The following is a 19,376-nucleotide window of genomic DNA, read 5'->3' on the forward strand; positions in this document are numbered from 1 at the left end:
CTTTGAACAAACCTGTGAGGCAGCGATGGGTTCTCCTCTTTCACCAATAGTTGCTTACTTATTCATGGAATATTTTGAGACTAAGGCCTTCGCCTGTGCTCAATTTCGCCCTAAAAAATGGAAGAGGTTTGTTGATGATAGTTGTGTCATTTGGTCCTATGGTCGCGAGAAATTAGATTTGTTTCTTAACCATCTTAATTCCTAATCAGACTCCATCAAATTCACGATGGAGGTTGAGGTAAATGGGTGTCTTCCTTTCCTTGGCATCATTCTATCTAGAATGAATGATGGTTCTATTTCTCACAAAGTATTTCACAAAAACTCACATGGAACAATATTTTCATTCCAGTTCTCTTCATTTTTCGGCACAAAAATTCGGGTTCTGAGCACTCTTGCCACCCCTGCTTTAAGAATTTATGATGAAAAACACCTGGAGGGGGAAAATCTCATCTTCTAAAAGTTTTTGAAAATAATGGCTATAGCAGAGCTCTAGGCCTCAAGGCTTTTGAAAGAGCCAGTAAAGATTCTAGGGTTAAGCCTTCTTGTGATGATCCTATCTCTAAGGTGCAACTCTTGTTTATCCAAGGGACCACTGACAAGATTGCCATATTCTTAAAAAGAATAAAGTTTCTGCTTCATTCAAACCCCTTAATACCATTAGAAATTCTCTCAGATCTGTTAAGGACCCTATAGACCCTAAAGATATGAAAGGGGTCTACTCGATCCCCTTTTCCTGTGGGATTCCCTATATTGGACAAACATGCCACTCCATTAACCAGAGAATCCAGGAGCATGCAACAGACATTAGGCACAACCACTCCTGCTCATCAGCTCTAGTTGAACATGCATAGAAATATAAGCACCATGTCTGCATTGAGGATGCAAGGGTCATTGCAATGGTTGATCGCTTCCACCATAGGAAGCTAAGAGAGACTATTGAGATTAAGAAACATGCAATCAATCTCAACAGGGATGATGGTTGGAAATTAAGTAGGAATTGGATTATGGCCCTCTCTTATGTTAGAGATAATAGAGAATATGTTAGAATAGTGAGTTGGTTCACGAGACCTTAGGATAGGAATTAGTTTCTATTTTTTTGGTTATGGTTCTAACTTCCCTAAATATGTGATTACTATATTGTGTGATGTACATGAACAATGTAAAACGTTCTACAGAGCCATACTCTCCTAGTTCAGACTCTCTTTCGTAGAGTTGACCAGTGGGTTTTATTTTAATTAATACACAACATTGCATATTTATCATGGTATTAGAGCTGCAGGGCTGAGAAAACCTGTTCACTGAGTGAGGAACTTGCCAGTTGTGCCTAACGTGAAATCGTCGCATGAGGAAAAACCGCATAGATCACACTGTACACCTTCTGCGTGTTTTCATTTTGTTCATCGCCGCAGATATCAAGTGTACATGCGTGAAGATCTTCGCGACTCCATGATGGATAAGTGCGACGATCGTGGTGAGAGAAGCCTAGAGAAGGCTGTGAGGTCGGGGAAACAACAAACAACACAACAAAAAAGAGGGGCTTCGTTTTGGTGGTGGTTGCCGAGAGAAGGCTGCAACCTGGCAGAGGCTGACGACAGAGGGCTGTCTGGAGGCCGTGAAGGAAGCCACGGTGATCTGTGAGTGTGTTGCGAGATCAAACAACATTAGAGATCAACGATCTCTATCTTTGAGACAGATATCGGGTAAATCTAACATTTTTGTTTACCTGTCAATTTTTTTTAAATCGCCAAGATGAATAATCAAATGTTTGAAGCATGCTTGAATGAGCATAACAAGCTTGATGGCTCCAATTATGCGAATTGGAAATTCAAGATGCAGACTCTGCTAGAAGTGCAGAGTGCTTGGATGATTGCAAATGGGGATGAGCAGAAGCCAACAGCTTGATCAGCAACAGTCCCAGATGGGAGAAGTGTGAGGGTAAAGCAAGGACGCTACTGAAGATGTCAGTGAAAGACTGCATCATACCATATATCAGAGAATGTAAATCAACAAGCGAAATCTAGGGAATTTTGAAGCATCTGTATGCGATTAGAAATACCAATCGTATTTTGTTCCTGAAGAGAAAGATCTTATCCCTGAAGATGGATGAGAATGAAACAGTGGTTGCCTTCACAGCAAGGATCAAAGATATGAAGAAAAAATTGGCAGACATTGGTCATACAGTTGAAGATACAGATCTTGTAACAATTACCATGAATGGTGTGACCGATGACTACCAAATGTTCATCACTGGGATAAATGTGAGAGAGAAAATCTTGAAGTTTGAAGAACTGATAGGAATATTGATGCAAGAAGAAGAAATAAGATCAACTCTGAAGCCCCAGAGTGTTGATCTTGCATTGATGGCGAAAAATAACTTCTACAAAGGAAAAGGAAATCCACAACAGCAAAATGGAGGAAGCTCACAGAAAAGACCAAATCCGACCCAAGGTATGAATCCGAATAGAAACAAATCTATAATTAAGTGTTTTTATTGCGGAAAACTGGGTCATATAGCTAGAGAGTGCAGGAAGAAGAAATATCATGAAGAACAGCAGAGGCAGAAACGACATGCAGGTCATCTCGCGAATGATAATCATGAGCGAAATTTCAGATTGTTCATGGCAGACCGTGATGAGAATGTTGATGCAGACATCTGGTATGTAGATTCGGGAGCATCAACACATATGACAAGGAACAAGCAATGGTTTGAAGATTTTAAAGAAATCAACAACGGAGCACAAATCTACCTAGGTGACGATAGAAGTCATCAGATCAAAGGATGTGGGAATTTTTTTGTCATTTTACCTAATGGTAATGTAAGACTAATTTATAATGTTATGTATATGCTCGGTATAACAAAGAACTTGATTTCTATATCCATGATTACAGATCAAGATCTTAAAGTTGAATTTTTAAATCTAACTGCTCTATTAAAGATCTTCTAGATGGCATGAATACACTTGCTACAGGAATTCAAACAGGAGGTATGTACAAATTGGATGTAAGACCAACACCTATTCGAGCTTTAATAGCAGCATGTTTGACTACAGAAGCATTGTGGCATTAGAGATTTGGTCATATCAACTACAATGATTTGGTGTTACTTTAGAAAAAGGAAATGGTAAGAGATCTTCCTATGTTAAAACAAGTACATAATGATTATGATGCCTGTACATTAGGAAATATGCATAGAGAAGAATTCCCTATTCGAATAGAGAAGAAACAGAGATATATACTTGAATTAGTGCACACAGATCTTTGTGGACCCATGCAAACAAAGTCATTAGGAGGTGCACTATATTTTTTATTGTTTATTGATGACTGCACAAAGTTTTCTTGGGTATATTTCTTGAGGAAGAAGAGTCACACATTTGAATACTTTAAGCAGTTCAGAAATATGATTGAAAAGCAAACAAGGAAGTAGATAAAAATTCTCCACCCCGATCAAGGGGGAGAATACAAGAAGGATGAGCTTATCAAGTATTGTAAAGACCATGGAATATTACAGCAATTCACAGTACCCCATACTCCTAAGCAAAATGGAGTAACAGAAAGAAAGAGCAGAACATTGGTGGAATGCGCCAGAAGCATGTTGAGAGGTAAGAATTTGTCGAATGGTTTTTGGGTTGAAGCATTGAATACTGTGGTTTATTTGAAAAATAGGAGTCCTACAAAGAGTCTTAAGTTTAAAACTCCTTATGAAGCACTATATGGATTTAAGCCTATAGTAAAACATTTAAGAGTATTTGGGTCTAAAGTATTTGCCCATATTCCAAAGGAAGACAGAAGAAAACTAGATTCAAAAGCCATCAGATGTACCTTTATAAGGTGTTGTTCAGAATATAAAGCTTATAGATTATTTAATCCCTCTACTCACAAGATTTTTGTTAGTAGAGATGTCATATTCCATGAGCAGGATCATGAAAAATCTGATAAGCACAATGAGGAATGGGATATTCCGTACTTGGTGGAAGAAGAAAGTGAAGAAATAGGAAACAATCAGGATCAACAGCAGACAAAGGCAGAAGATGAACAACAGCAACAACAACAGCAGATACAACAGTAGCGGGAAGAAAAAGAGAATGATGATCAAACAAGGTTTGAAGCTACCCCACCACTTAGGAGATCAGGTAGGAAAGCTCAATTACCTGCAAGATATAGGAAAAATGCTTTTATAACTAGTATGATGAATATTGTTGAACCTTCTAGTTATAAGGAAGCAAATGAATGTAGTGAATGGAAAACAGCTATGGAACAGGAATATGAATCTATAATCATAAACAACACTTGGGAACTGGTTGAACTTCCTAGAGGGAAACAAACCATAGGTTGTAAATGGTTGTATAAACCAAAGTTTAATGCAGATGGAACTATAGATAAATTAAAAGCTAGATTGGTAGCAAAGGAGTATTCACAAAAAAAATGCATTGGCTATGAAGAAACCTTTGCCCACGTAGCTAAACTTAATACCATCAGAATGTTGATTGCTTTTGCTACTAAGAAATATTGGATGATTCACCAACCAGATGTAAAGTCTGCATTTTTAAATGGAGAATTGAAAGAGGAGGTTTATTTAGAGCAACCTGAAGGGTTTTTCCAGAAAGGGAAAGAACATTTAGTCTGTAGATTAAAGAAAGCACTTTATGGACTAAAGCAAGCACCCAGGTCTTGGTATGAAAATATTGATTCATTTTTTCTACAATTTGGCTACAACAGAAGCAAAAACGACCCTAATCTTTATACCATGCAAGATGAACAAGGGCACATAGTGTTGATTTCTTTGTATATAGATGATTTGATTATTACATGTAATGCTACATATCTAATCAAAGAAAATAAGCAATAGATGTCACAGGTGTTCGAAATGAAACACCTTGGTGAATTAAGATACTGTTTGGGTCTTGAGATCTGGAGAGATTCAGGAAAAACATTTTTGTCTTAGGGAAAGTATGTCAAAGGACTACTAGAAAGATTTAGGATGGATCAGTGTAAGCCTACAACAGTACCATTACAACAGAACATCAAACTGCAGAGTGAGGATGGCTCTAAAGAGGTAGATGCGACACTTTACAGACAGCTGGTTGGGAGCCTAATCTACTTGACCACTACTAGACCAGATTTGGCTTATGCAGTCAGTGTGCTAAGTCAATACATGTCCAAGCCACTTGAAAGTCATTGGAATGCAACGAAAAGTGTTTTGAGGTATCTACAAGGTATTGTAGATTATGGTATTATTTATACTGATTCCTCTGATGTTAGATTGACAAGATTTATAGATTCAGACTGGGCTAGAAATGTAGACGATCGCAGATCCATAACAGGCTATGCATTCAACATTGGATCCGGGGTGATTACATGGAGCATCAAGAAACAGAACATAGTTTCCTTGTCTTCAGTGGAAGCAAAGTATCAAGCTATGTGTGTAGCAACATGTGAGGCAATTTGGTTGCGAAGACTTCTCCAGGATGTTGGGGAAGAACAGAAAGATGCAACAACGATCAAATGCGACAATCAGAGTTCAATCAAACTTTCCAATAATCCAGTGTTTCAAAAGAACACTAAACACATTGATACACAGTTCCATTTTGTCAAGGAGAAAGTGTAATCAAAAGAAATCCATTTGGTATATTGTAATACATGTGATAATGTTGCAGACATTTTCACTAAGCCTCTTGGAAAAATCAAGTTTGAAATGTTTAGGGAGATGTTAGGCATATTTGTGAACCCCTTCTCCATTAAGGGGGAGTATTAGAGATAATGGAGAATATCTTAGAATAGTGAGTTGTTTCACGAGACCTCAGGATAGGAATTAGTTTCTATTTTTTTGGTTATGGTTCTAACTTCCCTAAATCTGCTATTACTATATATTGTGTGATGTACATGAACAATGTAGAGCGTTCTCCAGAGCCAGACTGTCCTGGTTCAGACTCTCTTTCATAGAACTGACCAGTGAGTTTTATTTTAATTAATACACAACATTGCATTTTTATCATCTTCTTGATTTCCCCCTTGTTATTTCTTTATTTTAATTAATTAATTACCGAGTAAAATTTACCTATATTCTTTAATTATTTTATTTTATTCAATTTTAATTTCATCCTCATTTTTATTTTATTATTCTAAATTCTAAATTTTATTATTCTAAATTCTTAATTTCTTTATATAAAATATAAAATATATTTATTTATTATTAATAATAATATTAATCTTATGATTACTCCTACAATTTGATCTTTATGATTTATTGACTTTATAATTATATATTTTAATTTTAATTTAGTTAATTTTTATATATAATTGATAATGACTAATTTACAATACCTAGTTTATAACTAAATATTATTTTAATTAATTCAATAGCTAATTCTTAACGGTTATGATTTTTGCTATTTTTTTTGGATGGATGGATTTTTCACCTTTGTCTTGAGGAGGATGAATCACATTAATTGATTTGAAACATGGACCAAATTCCAATGATGTAATTAATCTGAAAAACATTCTCATTTACAATATAGATTAAAAAAATCTAAAATCTACTATTAATATTATTATTCATAATTTTTTAAAATATTAAATAATTAACAATAATAATTATTTAAATAATTTTTTTCATATTTTTTCACTTATTAATAATATTTGTAATTATTATTATTTATTAAAAATATTTAATAATATTTATATTTATATTTATTAAAGATGGGTTAGTATTAATATTTTTTTATAATAATTATTTTAATAGTATTAATATTTATTATTAAGATAATTATTATTTATATTATTAATTAATAATAATATTAATATTGTTTTTTAATAATTAATAACATTTATATTAATTTTTAATATGATATATTTTTATTGAATATATTAATCATATTAAATATTAATTTTTAGTATGATATATTTATATGGCATATATAAATCATATTTATTAATATGATTGCGTTAGTATAGAAGTTGTGAATACGATAAAAAATAATGAAATAGAGGAAAATATTTATATCAACAAAATAAGCAATAAAACAAACAATAGTGAAGTTAGACATTGTATTTATGAAATGAAATCAAAGTAAAATAAGTAATAGTGAAGTTAGACATTGCATTTACGAAATGAAAACAATGGTTTATAGTAGCGAGTACCTGCCGCTTAGGTTAAATATAGCTTAATTAAACTAAAAGATAATAAAGACAGATTTAATCACGAAAATAAAACAACTGATAGAAATAAAATATTGTATGGTTGAATGTAATCATGAAAAGTTAAGAAATATGATTCACTAATATTGTTTATAGTAACATATATACACTTTAATATTTATGTTTATTTTGTATATATATGTGTTTTATTTTTTAAATGTGGAAACTATAATTCATGAAAATGGAAATAATAGAAAAATAAAAAAAATAAAATAAAAAATAAAAAAATGAAATAAAAAACAAAAACGTAGTAACTAATAAAAATGGAAATTATTAATCAATCCATAATTAAACTTCAATCAATCACCTTACATATAAATAAATTTAAATAATAATAAAAAATAACAAAAACTGAATTTAAATAATAATAACAAAAAATGAATTTAAATAATAATAAAAAATAACAAAAAAAATCTAATGTTAAATTAAAAATAAACCAGAATTTTAAAAACCTAATGTTAAATTAAGCAGTTGTCTATAATGCGATTTTTGGAGGCTTTTCAGGTGGGTTTTTCGGGTCAAAATCTGGCAGCAATTTATTGGAATCGCAAGTTTGATAGCTAGTTTATGCACAATCAAAGCGTCCCAGGGGTTTTTCAAGGTGCCAAATCCAAATATACAGTTAAAAAAACCATTTTAACGGCAACAAATCAAGATTTAACCTCAATTTCTTCCACCGGATTCCGTCACCAGAATCTCCAAAAAGTCGCATTATAGACAACTCCTTAAATTAAAGATACACAGTTTTTAAAAATCTAATGTTAAATTAAAGATAAACAACCATTTATTTTTGGGTAAAAATAAACTATATCTGTTTCCGGGTCTCATAAATGTTAGGAACAATGATGTTTTTAGTTTTTTTATTTGATCTATATATCAACCATACTAATGTGATTGTGTAACTCATTGTTTAAGTTTAAACCGTTTAAATTTTAATATGATGAAACTTTTTATATTCAGATTTATAATAAATTAAGCAAAATCTTTGCATAGAAACTTTGACCGTATAATGGAAACAGATATATATAACTAGTGAAAAAAATTAGCTAAGCGAATATATTAGAATAGCGGGAACTGTTGGTCAAAGAATATGCCCATGAAAGGAGGGCGAGGAACTAAAATCGCTGTTCGCCTGATTCTTTCTGAGACAGTAAACAGCAATGGAAAATGGGACACGCTTTAAGCAATCAATCGAAAAAGAAAATGTCGGTATTGTTTGTTGTGTTCCAGCCTCAGCGTGGATTGTCTACTTCCACTAGTTCTCGTGTGCAGGTCAAAGCCAACAACTCTTCTGTGCAGGATGTGAGAACACTCTGTAAACAAAACCGTTTGAAGGAGGCATTCAACATTTTGCAAATTACAAAGAGCCGTGTAGACTCTCTGACATATGTTTATCTCTTGCAATGTTACATTCACAGGAAAACTTTACCTGAGGGCAAGCAAATTCATGCCCTCATGATCGAAAGGGGAATCCATTTTACTAAAGACAGACTGGTACAGAATAAGCTGATTGATATGTACATTAAGTGTGGAAGTCTGGCGGACGCTCGCAGAGTTTTCGATCAAATGCCCGAACGAGATGTGTGCTCGTGGACTGTCATGATTGCTGCTTGTGCAAGGCATGGGCTTCCTGAGGAGGCATTGACGCTGTTTCATCAACTGGGGCAAACAGGTTTGCAACTCAATCACTTCACCTTTTCGAGTGTACTATCGGCATGTGCAAACTTGGCATCTCTGAAACATGGTATTGATATCCATGAAGAAATTATAAGAAATGGGTTTGAATTTCATGTCTCCGTGGCGACTGCCCTTGTAGACATGTATGCAAAACAAGGCTGCTTAGAGATGGCACGTGAAGTGTTTGACAAAATGCCTCATCGAAATGTTGTCTCCTGGACTGCCATGATTGCAGGTTACTCAAGGCATGGTTGTGCTGAGGAAGCATTGGAACTGTTTCACCGAATGCAGTTAACGGGCATCCAACCTAATCACTTCACTTTTGTAAGTGTTCTTCCCGCATGTGCCAACTTGGCATCTCTGGAACAGGGTGTGGCAATCCATCAAGAAATAATAAGACGTGGATTTCAATCTAATGTCTTTGTGACGACTGCCCTTGTAGACATGTATGCTCGATGTGGTAGAATAGAAAAAGCCCATGAATTATTTGACAAAATGCATCAGCGTACTGTAGTCTCATGGAATGCAATGATTGCAGGATATGGACAGAATGGACTTACTGAAGAGGCTCGGAAGCTGTTTGAAAAAATGCCTGAAAGAAATGTGTTTTCCTGGACAGCATTAATTTCGGGATATGCACAGAGTGGGCTTGTTGATAAGGCTCTGGAGCTCTTTGAAGAAATGCCTCAGAGAACCGTGGTCTCATGGAATGCGATGATTGCAGGACTCGCACAGAATGGGCATGGGGAGCGGGCACTGGAACTTTTTCAACAAATGAAATCTGAAGGTGTGAATCCAGACTCAAAAACCTATGGAAGTATACTCCCAGTATGTGCCAAATTGGCGGCTCTGGAACAAGGTGTAGAGATACATGAAAGTATAATCAAAAGTGGATTAGAGTCAAATATTGTACTACTGAATGCTCTGATAGATATGTATGCCAAATGTGGGAGGATAGAGAAGGCAGATGAGCTATTTAACAACATGCATCAACGAAATGTTGTATCTTGGACGGCCATGATTGGGGGATATGCTATGCATGGTTATGGTGAGAAGGCACTAAAACTCTTTGAACAAATGCAACAAAATGACATCGTCCCAAACAATGTCACTTTAGTTTCTGTTTTATATGCTTGCAGCCATGCAGCCCTAGTGGATGAAGGCTATAAACACTTTAATTGTATGAATGAATACTATCATATTGAACCTGCAATGGAGCATTACGGCTGCATGGTGGACCTTCTTGGACGTGCCGGGTGTTTGAAAGAAGCAGAAGCATTTATCAGCAAAATGCCAATAGAACCTGATGCAGCCTTGTGGAGTTGTTTGCTTGGTGCATGCCGAGTACATAATAACATAGCATTGGGAGAACGGGTAGCAGAGCGTCTTTTTGAGATGGACTCTCAAAATGCTGCTCCGTATGTACTTCTCTCAAATATTTATGCTGCAGCTCACAGGTGGGATGGCATTGAAAAGGTGAGGAAAATGATGAAAGACAGAGGCATAAGAAAGACACCTGGGTGTAGTTGGATTGAGATCAATAAACAGGTGCATGCTTTCTCTATAGGAAACAATTTGCACCCACAAATGCAGGAAATCTATAGAGAGTTGGAGAGGTTATCTTGGGAGATGAAGGCAGCAGGGTATGTTCCTGATGTGAGTTATGTTCTTAATGATGTAATTGAAGAGGAGAAGGAACAAATTCTTTGCCACCATAGTGAGAGGCTGGCAATTGCATTTGGGCTATTAAACACATCCCCTGGGACAACTATTCGAGTTGTTAAAAATCTTCGAGTGTGTGGTGACTGCCACTGTGCAACAAAGTTTGTCTCCAAGATTGTTGCACGAGAAATTGTGCTCAGAGATGCCAACCGTTATCATCATTTCAAGGATGGAGAGTGTTCTTGTAGGGATTATTGGTGATGCTAAGATGTTACAAACAAACACTACGGTGAGATCGTTTGGGAGGCTGAGGAGATGAACCCATCTAGAAATTCTTAATGGTCCTACATTTTCCAAAGAGAAAATTGGATCTATCTTCTTAGGAAAATGCCCTTGCTCTTCAAGAACCCAGGGCTTCCTATTAGCACATCTTCTAGGCCGTACTTGTGTTCTATTTTGATATTGAAAAATCATTTGCCTGTATTCTCGAGTGCATCCCATCATGGACAACTCCCTTCAACGCAGAGCCTGCCTGTTCTTCACAACCCAAAGAAGAAACGCTGGACCATTAAATTTCTTGATCAATCTAGAAAGTAAGTTGATACAAGTTTCTTGGACTTTTTTCAACTCTCATTCCAACACTTCTGATTCGTTTTGAGAAAAAAAATTGCTGGAAAGCTTTTCCAAAACCATCAAGAGGGAAGGAATTTCATTTACGTTACTACCTCCTTTCATTTTGTAATTTGGATCTCAAGAGCTCAAAAGCAAGAGAATCCTGAACTTACATTAACTGTGGTGACCATGTCGCACTTCTAATAAACTTTGTTCTTGCGGTTTCCTTTTCATACAGTCCTGCTAAGATCACATTTTCCCAAAAAAAAAAAAGTCAGTTTGGATACCCTTCTCCATCTTTCCCCCTTCCCATGGCTTGCAAGGACCCTGCTGTAACCCTAGTAGACATGCACCTACAACAGAAACGGCGGTGGTTGGTTTTGAAATTTTTGTTTATAGTGCTTGGTTGTCCCCTTGGCCCTACCTTATGCTCTGTGAATTACAGGGTTTGAGCAGATTTTGAAAGACTAAAGAGGCATAAGTAGTTTTGATTTTCCAATAAAACTGAAGTTGATTACATTTTGATGTGCTGTTAATAGATTTGATCTTTTTAAGGGAATGCTAGTTAGAAAATTACAGTTGAAATATCTATCATAACTTAAATTTTATTTTCCTATTGATGTAGTTTCCATTGAACATTAACAATACCTGTGATGTTCATATACAGTGTGACTGTCTACTCATTTAAAGGAGTGAGTATATAAGATCGAGAATGATGTCATTTAAAAAATAAATTCCCATAAAGGTAAAAATACTAAAAGTAAAAGGCAGGACGAGCCATTAATCCAAACATTTTTTCCTTTTCCTTTTGGTTTTTATACAAATAAAGCCCAATCTTGTTACCCAAAATTCAAAAAAATAACAAGATGGGATTATCCTTATCAGACTACATACAAACCAAATGCCACTAATGTTAATAATGGTTACCAAACAGCACAGGATCCATAAAACAAAAACGTCAAAATGGCCACTGTAACGGAAAAAGAGAACGAGGAAAGCCAAAGTAGGAGCCACACTGTAGATGATCCAGTAATCTATAAAGCCTTATGAGTTTACAATATGAGGAAGGTTGCCACATCCAAAAAGTACTGGTAATGTCTGAGAAACTACCATTAGTTGAGGCTACATTGGAGCAAATAGGAAGGGGGCTTCCATAGCCGGCTCTGTTAACTGTCCTCTACCGTTAGTAACTGAGATGGATTTGCTAAATGCTCTGTAGGTTGTTGAAAGAGGTGATATCTCTGAATTTAAAATTTAACTGCTAAATATTAGAATCAATGTTCAGAAACAACATTATTAGAATCAATGCTAAAATTAACGTTCATTTTAATTCCTCTATATATTATTCTTCATAATGAATTGCTGCTACAAGATGGAGGACGATATTTTATTATCCGTTAAATTCTCCCTATTGTAAAATCTGTGAACCTTATTCCATGGCCATGATTGAAAAATAACGGTGACAGTGAAACAAAAGAGCTGGATTTTTTTAGCACCTTTTAAACCAAAAAAATCTTCAAACATTAATCTAAATGCAATTCAAGTATAGTAATAATTTGTTATAAATTAATAAATAAATTTTATGGTGGATACCCTAACTTAACTTAACTTAACCTACCCTAGCTTACCTTACCCTACCATTTTCCACAAACTATACATACTGGCATATTTGTCTTTTACCTGGTCAATGAATATCAAACCTACTTACATATGTGATTAATTTATATTTCTTGTTGGACACCTAATCCTAAAGGGTTAGTGTGGAAGCCGAAAAGACTAAGCAGTCCAAGAGACCTTGGGATCTGAAACCCAAGAGTCACATATTTGTACTATAAATGTACATCTCCTGTTAATAAGAAAAATGAACTCACATGATTTATCTTTCCTAGTCTTTGCTGTCCATGTGTGTTTAACATGGTATCAGAGCCACTTGTTTTTCTGTGGCCTGTTATGTGCATGCAGTCCTGGCCCTCTGCCATATTCTTTTCAAGCGCTGCCTTATAACGCCTTTGTCTGCATAAACGCATCTGTCCACAATATTCTCTGCGCATATGCCTGACATAGCGCTGCCACTGCTGAGTCTATCGCCCTCTGTCCTGAGCGCCTCTGACATTATCTGCGCATCAGTTTTTCCTGAGCGTTCTCCTACTGTCCCTCTGAGCATGAATCTTTGAATGTATCGCTGCCCCTTTGGAAAGAATACCTCCAGCAAGTAATACCTACCATTGGTCAGCGCCATTCTGGCTGCCATTCTGCTGAGCATAGTAACGCATCCCATATGTAACGCCTAGTCTCTGGCTTTGTTCCAGACAGCTGTGAAGACAATTGATGAAGAGCTGCCATGCTTGTTTGCTAATTTCATTTCCCTCTCTTGGTATCGACTCAATCTTCTCAAACGAGGACCTGTCCTTCTCTTGAGCCATCCACATCTTTTTCAGCTCATAATTCGACAAGCTTACTGTGCTTACAGCTCACCCCGCATAAATGAAACGAACAGTCATTTCTATTCCTCCATTGTAGTCACTCAGACTCCTCCACCTCAGTCGTTTCACTCGTTCCATATAACCGAGAGGGATTGATTTATTGAATTATAATTCATTCAATTTTTCTGTGTGAATGTTTTACATTGTCAGACATCAATTTCGATCTTAGAACCTCCCGTTTCTAGCTTTTACGAGGGATGGTATTATCTTCCCAAGGTTCTGCGCGGTTTCTACAGTGTATGAGTAAATAAATCCTGCATTTGTTGTTATAGACACCTATCGTGGCCTCAACTTTGCTCAAATCGGCCGCTATACCTTTCAAACCTGTTTGGACGGGCGGAGGCAGCATCTCTGATGAAATTTTGTCCACTTGGTTTATTATTACTTCCAGTCTCTTCGCATATCCAGAAAAACGCTGCGCGCAATCCCGTGGGATTCCACTCGATCCCCTGACGACCTCATTCAGCAGTTCGCAATGCCGTCGAGACATGACCCTGCGACCTGTCTCCTGACATCACTTATTTCTCTCTGTTAGATTACCGCGAATCGCCTCAGATTTCAGGATCTTTTTCTCATTTAAAGGCGACGAGCTTCGAACCCGAAACGTAGCCATACAAGGCGGCAACAACAGAAGCTGCATTAGAAGTAGTAAGTTTTCAAACTTAAGGCAAAAGCTTCTGAATGCTATCAGTTTTTGTCTTCATCGAATCGGGTGTCCGAGCCTCTGAAGGATCACTGTCACATTAATTCGAGCTTTGCAGAACAGAGTCGACGTTGCCGGCACGGCCTTGACACTGTCGTACTGTTTAGCCCTTCCCGGAAAAGGGAGACAAAATAATAAAAGAAATTGCAGCCAGAACCCGTGAAAAGAGCATGGAAATCCAGTAACATGGTTGGTAAAGCTGAGATTTTGTGGAAATGGGTAGATAGATAAGGGTTCTGCAGATGGGTTCTCACCTTCACCGCTAAAGGTTTTGACCCACGACAGTACGTCGGTGAAAGCTAAATTTTTGTGTGCGTGTTTTGTTTCTGGGTCGAGGCGGAAGTCTGTCCAAGAATGGTTAATGAGCTGTAAGTGTCTGGGCAAAACTCTTTTCCAAAACGATAAAATTCATGGAGAGTGGAGGAGAAGTGGAAGCGGTAGATACATGTCCGTAGCCACTTTTTATATAAATTCTTTTTAATGTGGTGCGTTGTTGCAGAGAGGATGAGGGGGCATCATGTCCCATCGAGATAACAGGCGGGCCCTGTTTGAACCTGTTGGTGTTACACAATTTTTTAATGCGTTTCTCTGCACTGCAATTGGCATTGAATGTGTGGGATGAGTTTGGGATTCTTTTAAGAAGGCAATTGATATGCGCGGTAAGCTCATTCATGTTGTTTGGCAGAACATAAAATGAAATGTTTGATATAGAAAGCATGGTGAACGAATTGAGATAGAGATTCAGAACAGTTTGAGTGAATGAATGCCCACACTTTTAAAACTTCAATCCTGTTGTTGTATTATTTTCTTTTCAGATCCATCTCTATTTCCACTCCACTCATTGCTGCGCGATCTTATCTTTATCTCTAGTGACCCATTCGTGTATTGTGGTCTGGGTTAAACTTTGGCTGCCATGTGAAGAGTTTTGCTGTTGATAGAGAAAACCTATTGATTTTGTAAATTTGAAGGGAAGGAAGAAGCTTTTGTTCTGCTTGGGCTAATTTTCAGAGAGAGATTTGCTGAACTTTTGCATCCAGATATATTTTTTCCGTTTAGTAAAGATATCAAGAAATGACTCAAATTATTGAAATATTAGAGTTCTTAAAAACTCTCATACATTCCTCAGATCATGATACAGTGAGAATAAGCAAAGTTTCTCTGGTTGATATTAGAACCTGTTTGTATAATGTACAAGAAGATATTGAGTTTTTGCAGCTTGAGACAAAACTACAGCAAGAAGAATTACAGCAGTTGAGTCATCATTCTGAACCTGTTTCTGTTCAGAACAATGAAGCAGACTCCCATAAACAGCAAGTCAATATTGTTCAAGTTCATTCAGATTCAGTACCCAATAAAGCAGCAGCTGTACATGCAGATGCAGAAACTCAGTCTGCACTTCCCAAGCCCATCATCAGACCTTGGGAACAGCTTGTCCACAACAAGCACAGAACTGGTCTTGGATATGACAAGGACTTGTCCTCTCATATTCCAGACTATGCCAAACCCATTCAGTTTCAGAGTGCTGGATTCATTTATGACAGTTCACCTGCTCCTCATGACAGTTCAGCTTCAGCTATTCCAGACTCTGCCCCTCTTCTACAACAACAACAAAAACAACAGATCGTGAAATGCCAACACTGTGATCGAGTTGGCCATCTGAAAGATCACTGTTTTGATCTTCATCCATGTAAGCACTGTCATAAAACCAACCATTCTTCACACAGATGCTTCAAAAACAAACGTCCTGCAAGAACAAAGATTCATCTTGGATGGATCGCTTCTTGGCAATGGGCATCAACAACCAAGAAGATATTCCAAACGCATGTTAGAACTTGTTCCAGAGTATTAAACAGTCTTGCAGTTGAGTCTTCTCCATTTTCTCACCTTGTACCTGACAGGGGGGGAAATGATGGTCATCTACAAGCTTCAAAGCCACATCAAGCGAGCCTGAGCCACAACCTGCCACACCAGTTTCAGAGTTGTAGCCAGAGACAAAGATGCCTGAACATGCCTTCAGTTGGCAATCTCGGACACTTCCTCTATCAGAAGACTCCAGCTTCTTGCCAGTTTTGGAAGAGTTCCAGGAATTACAGAGTTATGATTTGGTAAGGGTTTCATTGAGCTCATTTGCAGGTGGTTTTAAGGTAATATGTATGTTCATAAAGGATCAAATACATCTGCAAGTCTGAAACAATCAAGGGATTTACTCCATCTTTAGCTTTTCGCCCTCTATAGGGAAAATACCTTAGCACTTTGTAGATAGTTGAAACTCAATTTTGAAGTAAGCATGAGGTTTAAATCTACTTAGGGTTCTTACAATACCTATGGACTTGAATTTCATTTGAATAATGGCACCTAAACTCATTGAGAAGTAATATCGGCACACATTCTAAGGAGGAAAAAATGGTTATCTCAATCCAACACATGTTTTATATTCTCCGATGCTCGAAGAGAAAGTTATGAAAATTTTCCCCATATCACCTGTTTGAGACTAAATTTTCTAGCATGTAGAAACCCCAAATTTATTGGACTATATTTTCGAAAATATAGCAAATCAAGATATGAAATTTATACAATAAGTTCAACAAGATTTAGAATCCACATGGTAAAATGTTTATCTTCTGAAGCCTCGTAGAAAAAGAAGAAAGGAAATAATAAATTAATTAATTAATTAAAAAAATTATACCGAAAATACCATGATGGCCTGTTGAAGTAGCAAAGGCCTAAGATCCAAAGTTCTGATACCAATGTTATGTAATTAGATCACAAAAAAAAATATAGACCAACGGCTTGAGAATAAGCCTCTTCAAGGGGACAACCTCCTTTTACATCATATAAATGAGCAATTCTTGGATGATTCAAATGACAAGACCTCATTGGTACATATAAGAGTCTGAAGGGTCAAAATATAACTAGGGCCTACATAACAATAATAATGTAAGGGCACAACAATGAAAATATTGGGTTTCTATGGGGCACAACAATAACAATACAGGGGCTACACTAGTATTATAGGGACCTAACACTCCACTACAAAAGTATTTGGTCTTCATTTTAGAGGTCTATTACATGCACACTATTGATTTAAGAAACACAATATTGATTTGAGTAACACAACCTAAGCCTCCTTTTCACCCTATCAATCATTGAAGATTGTCATAACTTGTATTCATCTCAATGAAGCAGTTTCAGCCTCATAAGACATATAATACTAACACAAACATGAGGTACGTTTGACTAGTTCAAGTGATATCCTTAATGCATATCTAAGGGATACATTATAATGTTGTGTGGATAGAATATATGTCTAAGAACTATGTGTTATTCCTTCTTGTTTATGGTGCGTAAATCTACAACCCTTTTAAATGTTTGAAGTTCTAGTAGCTAGTCCAATTTTATAGAAGTCTAATCTAGTGGGAGATTCAAGCAATTATTCTCAGTAAACATATCTCCGTAAGGTATTAACGTGTTGAAGTTCAACTTTGGTGATTCAATTCCTTATTCTCATGATCAGTGCACAGATCGCAGTAAGGTGTTAATGTGTTGAAGTTTGACTTTGTGACATATCATTAAAGCATCATCACTGATTCAATTTTCTAAAAGGCTATAACAGAGGTTGGTTGGCATTAACTAATTACGTCGTAAGGCGTTTCCCTCTAGGAAGAACCCCCTTAGCTGCCACTCTGCGCTATTGTTCATTGTCAGATCCATTATTTCACAATTGAATGATTTCCTGCCATCAGATTAAAACAATTAGGAACTCCCCCTCCCATCTTAGTAGTCTAAACTAATATATGCAATATGGGTATTTCATTTCTAATTAATTTTTTTCAATCAGGATTTTGAATGGAATGTTAGACACACAAATAATGGACAACAAATTAGGATAAGCATTGAATGCATCACTATTCACAAGGATACTCATTTATAAAATTCTAGTGACCCTTGGTTTCATATTCCAAGTGGTCTCTTGGACTTCCTTTAACTGTTCAACTTCCACACCAACTATTAGAGGATTAGGTGTCCAACATTCTCCCCCTAATCCGAAGGGGTATATACGATTCCAAGAAGAGATATCTAACACAAAAATACAACAATGCATGACAACAATAACTTGAATGTGCTCTTTGAGATGATGGCATAAGGTGGTGGTTTAAGTATGACCACCAACATTGGAATGCTTATTGCGGTTCTCGAAAATGTTCCAAATATAGCAAGAGGGTGAAAACTTCTGTTAGAGGAGGTGTCCCTAAGACTTTGGAGAGGGAGACCTTCAATATGGAAAAGGGAGGTCTACAACTTGTGGTGGTTTAAGGATGACCACCAACTCTAGAATGCTAAATATAATTCCTGCAACTCTTCGAAAACTGGCAAGAAGATGAAGCATTCTCCTAGAGGAAGTGTTCCCAATTCTTTGAAGATGGAGAAGCTCAAACTGAAAAGGGAGGTCTCAACCCCGCATAGATGGTTTAAGGCTGACCACTAACCAAAGACATGCTTAGGGGCATCTCTATCTCTGGCTACAACTCTAAATCTGGTATGGAAAGTTGTGGCTCAAGCATGCTTGATGTGGCTTTGAAGCTTGTATATGACCATCACTTCCCCCCTATCAGATACAAGGTGTGAAGATGGTGGAAAATCAATTGCAAGACAATACAATAGTCTAGAAAAAGTTCTGACATATGACTGAAATATATTCTTGGTTGTTGAAGCCCATTGCCAAGAAACAATCCATCCAAGGTGAATATTTGTTCTTGCGGGAGGCTTGTTTTGGCATTTCATATGGCCAACTCAGTCACAATGTTAGCATTTAACAATTTTTTGTGGTTGTTGTGGAAGAGGACCAAAATATGGAACAATTGTAGGTGAACTGTCATGAAGAAACCCAACACTTTGAAATTGAATGGGATTGGAATAGTCCAGAATATGAAAGGACACATCCTTTTCATATCCAAGACCTATTATGTGCTTGTTGTTAACAACATCTTCCCAAGGTATGATGATTGGCTTGGGAAGTGCAAGATGAATTTTTACTTTTGCATGCA

The 19,376-nt window shown here is 36.6% G+C and overlaps 1 protein-coding gene across 1 annotated transcript in view; it reads left to right on the top strand.

Moving 5' to 3' along the window:
* The first annotated feature begins 8,258 nt into the window (after nt 1-8,258).
* Nucleotides 8,259-19,376, top strand: part of LOC149259284 (uncharacterized) — a 67,157-nt gene continuing 56,039 nt past the window's right edge. Inside the window, exons 1-4 of the mRNA XM_089453789.1 lie at nt 8,259-10,791; nt 13,779-13,844; nt 13,901-14,096; nt 14,184-14,276. Coding sequence (XP_089309915.1) covers nt 8,362-10,791; nt 13,779-13,844; nt 13,901-14,096; nt 14,184-14,276 — 2,785 coding nt within the window. The 5' untranslated portion in view covers nt 8,259-8,361. The remainder of the gene's footprint in view (nt 10,792-13,778; nt 13,845-13,900; nt 14,097-14,183; nt 14,277-19,376) is intronic.

This window comes from Pinus tabuliformis, chromosome 6 (assembly GCF_031772625.1).
Source record: "Pinus tabuliformis cultivar Carrire ecotype Pingquan chromosome 6, CPIR1, whole genome shotgun sequence".
Lineage (NCBI taxonomy): Eukaryota > Viridiplantae > Streptophyta > Pinopsida > Pinales > Pinaceae > Pinus > Pinus tabuliformis.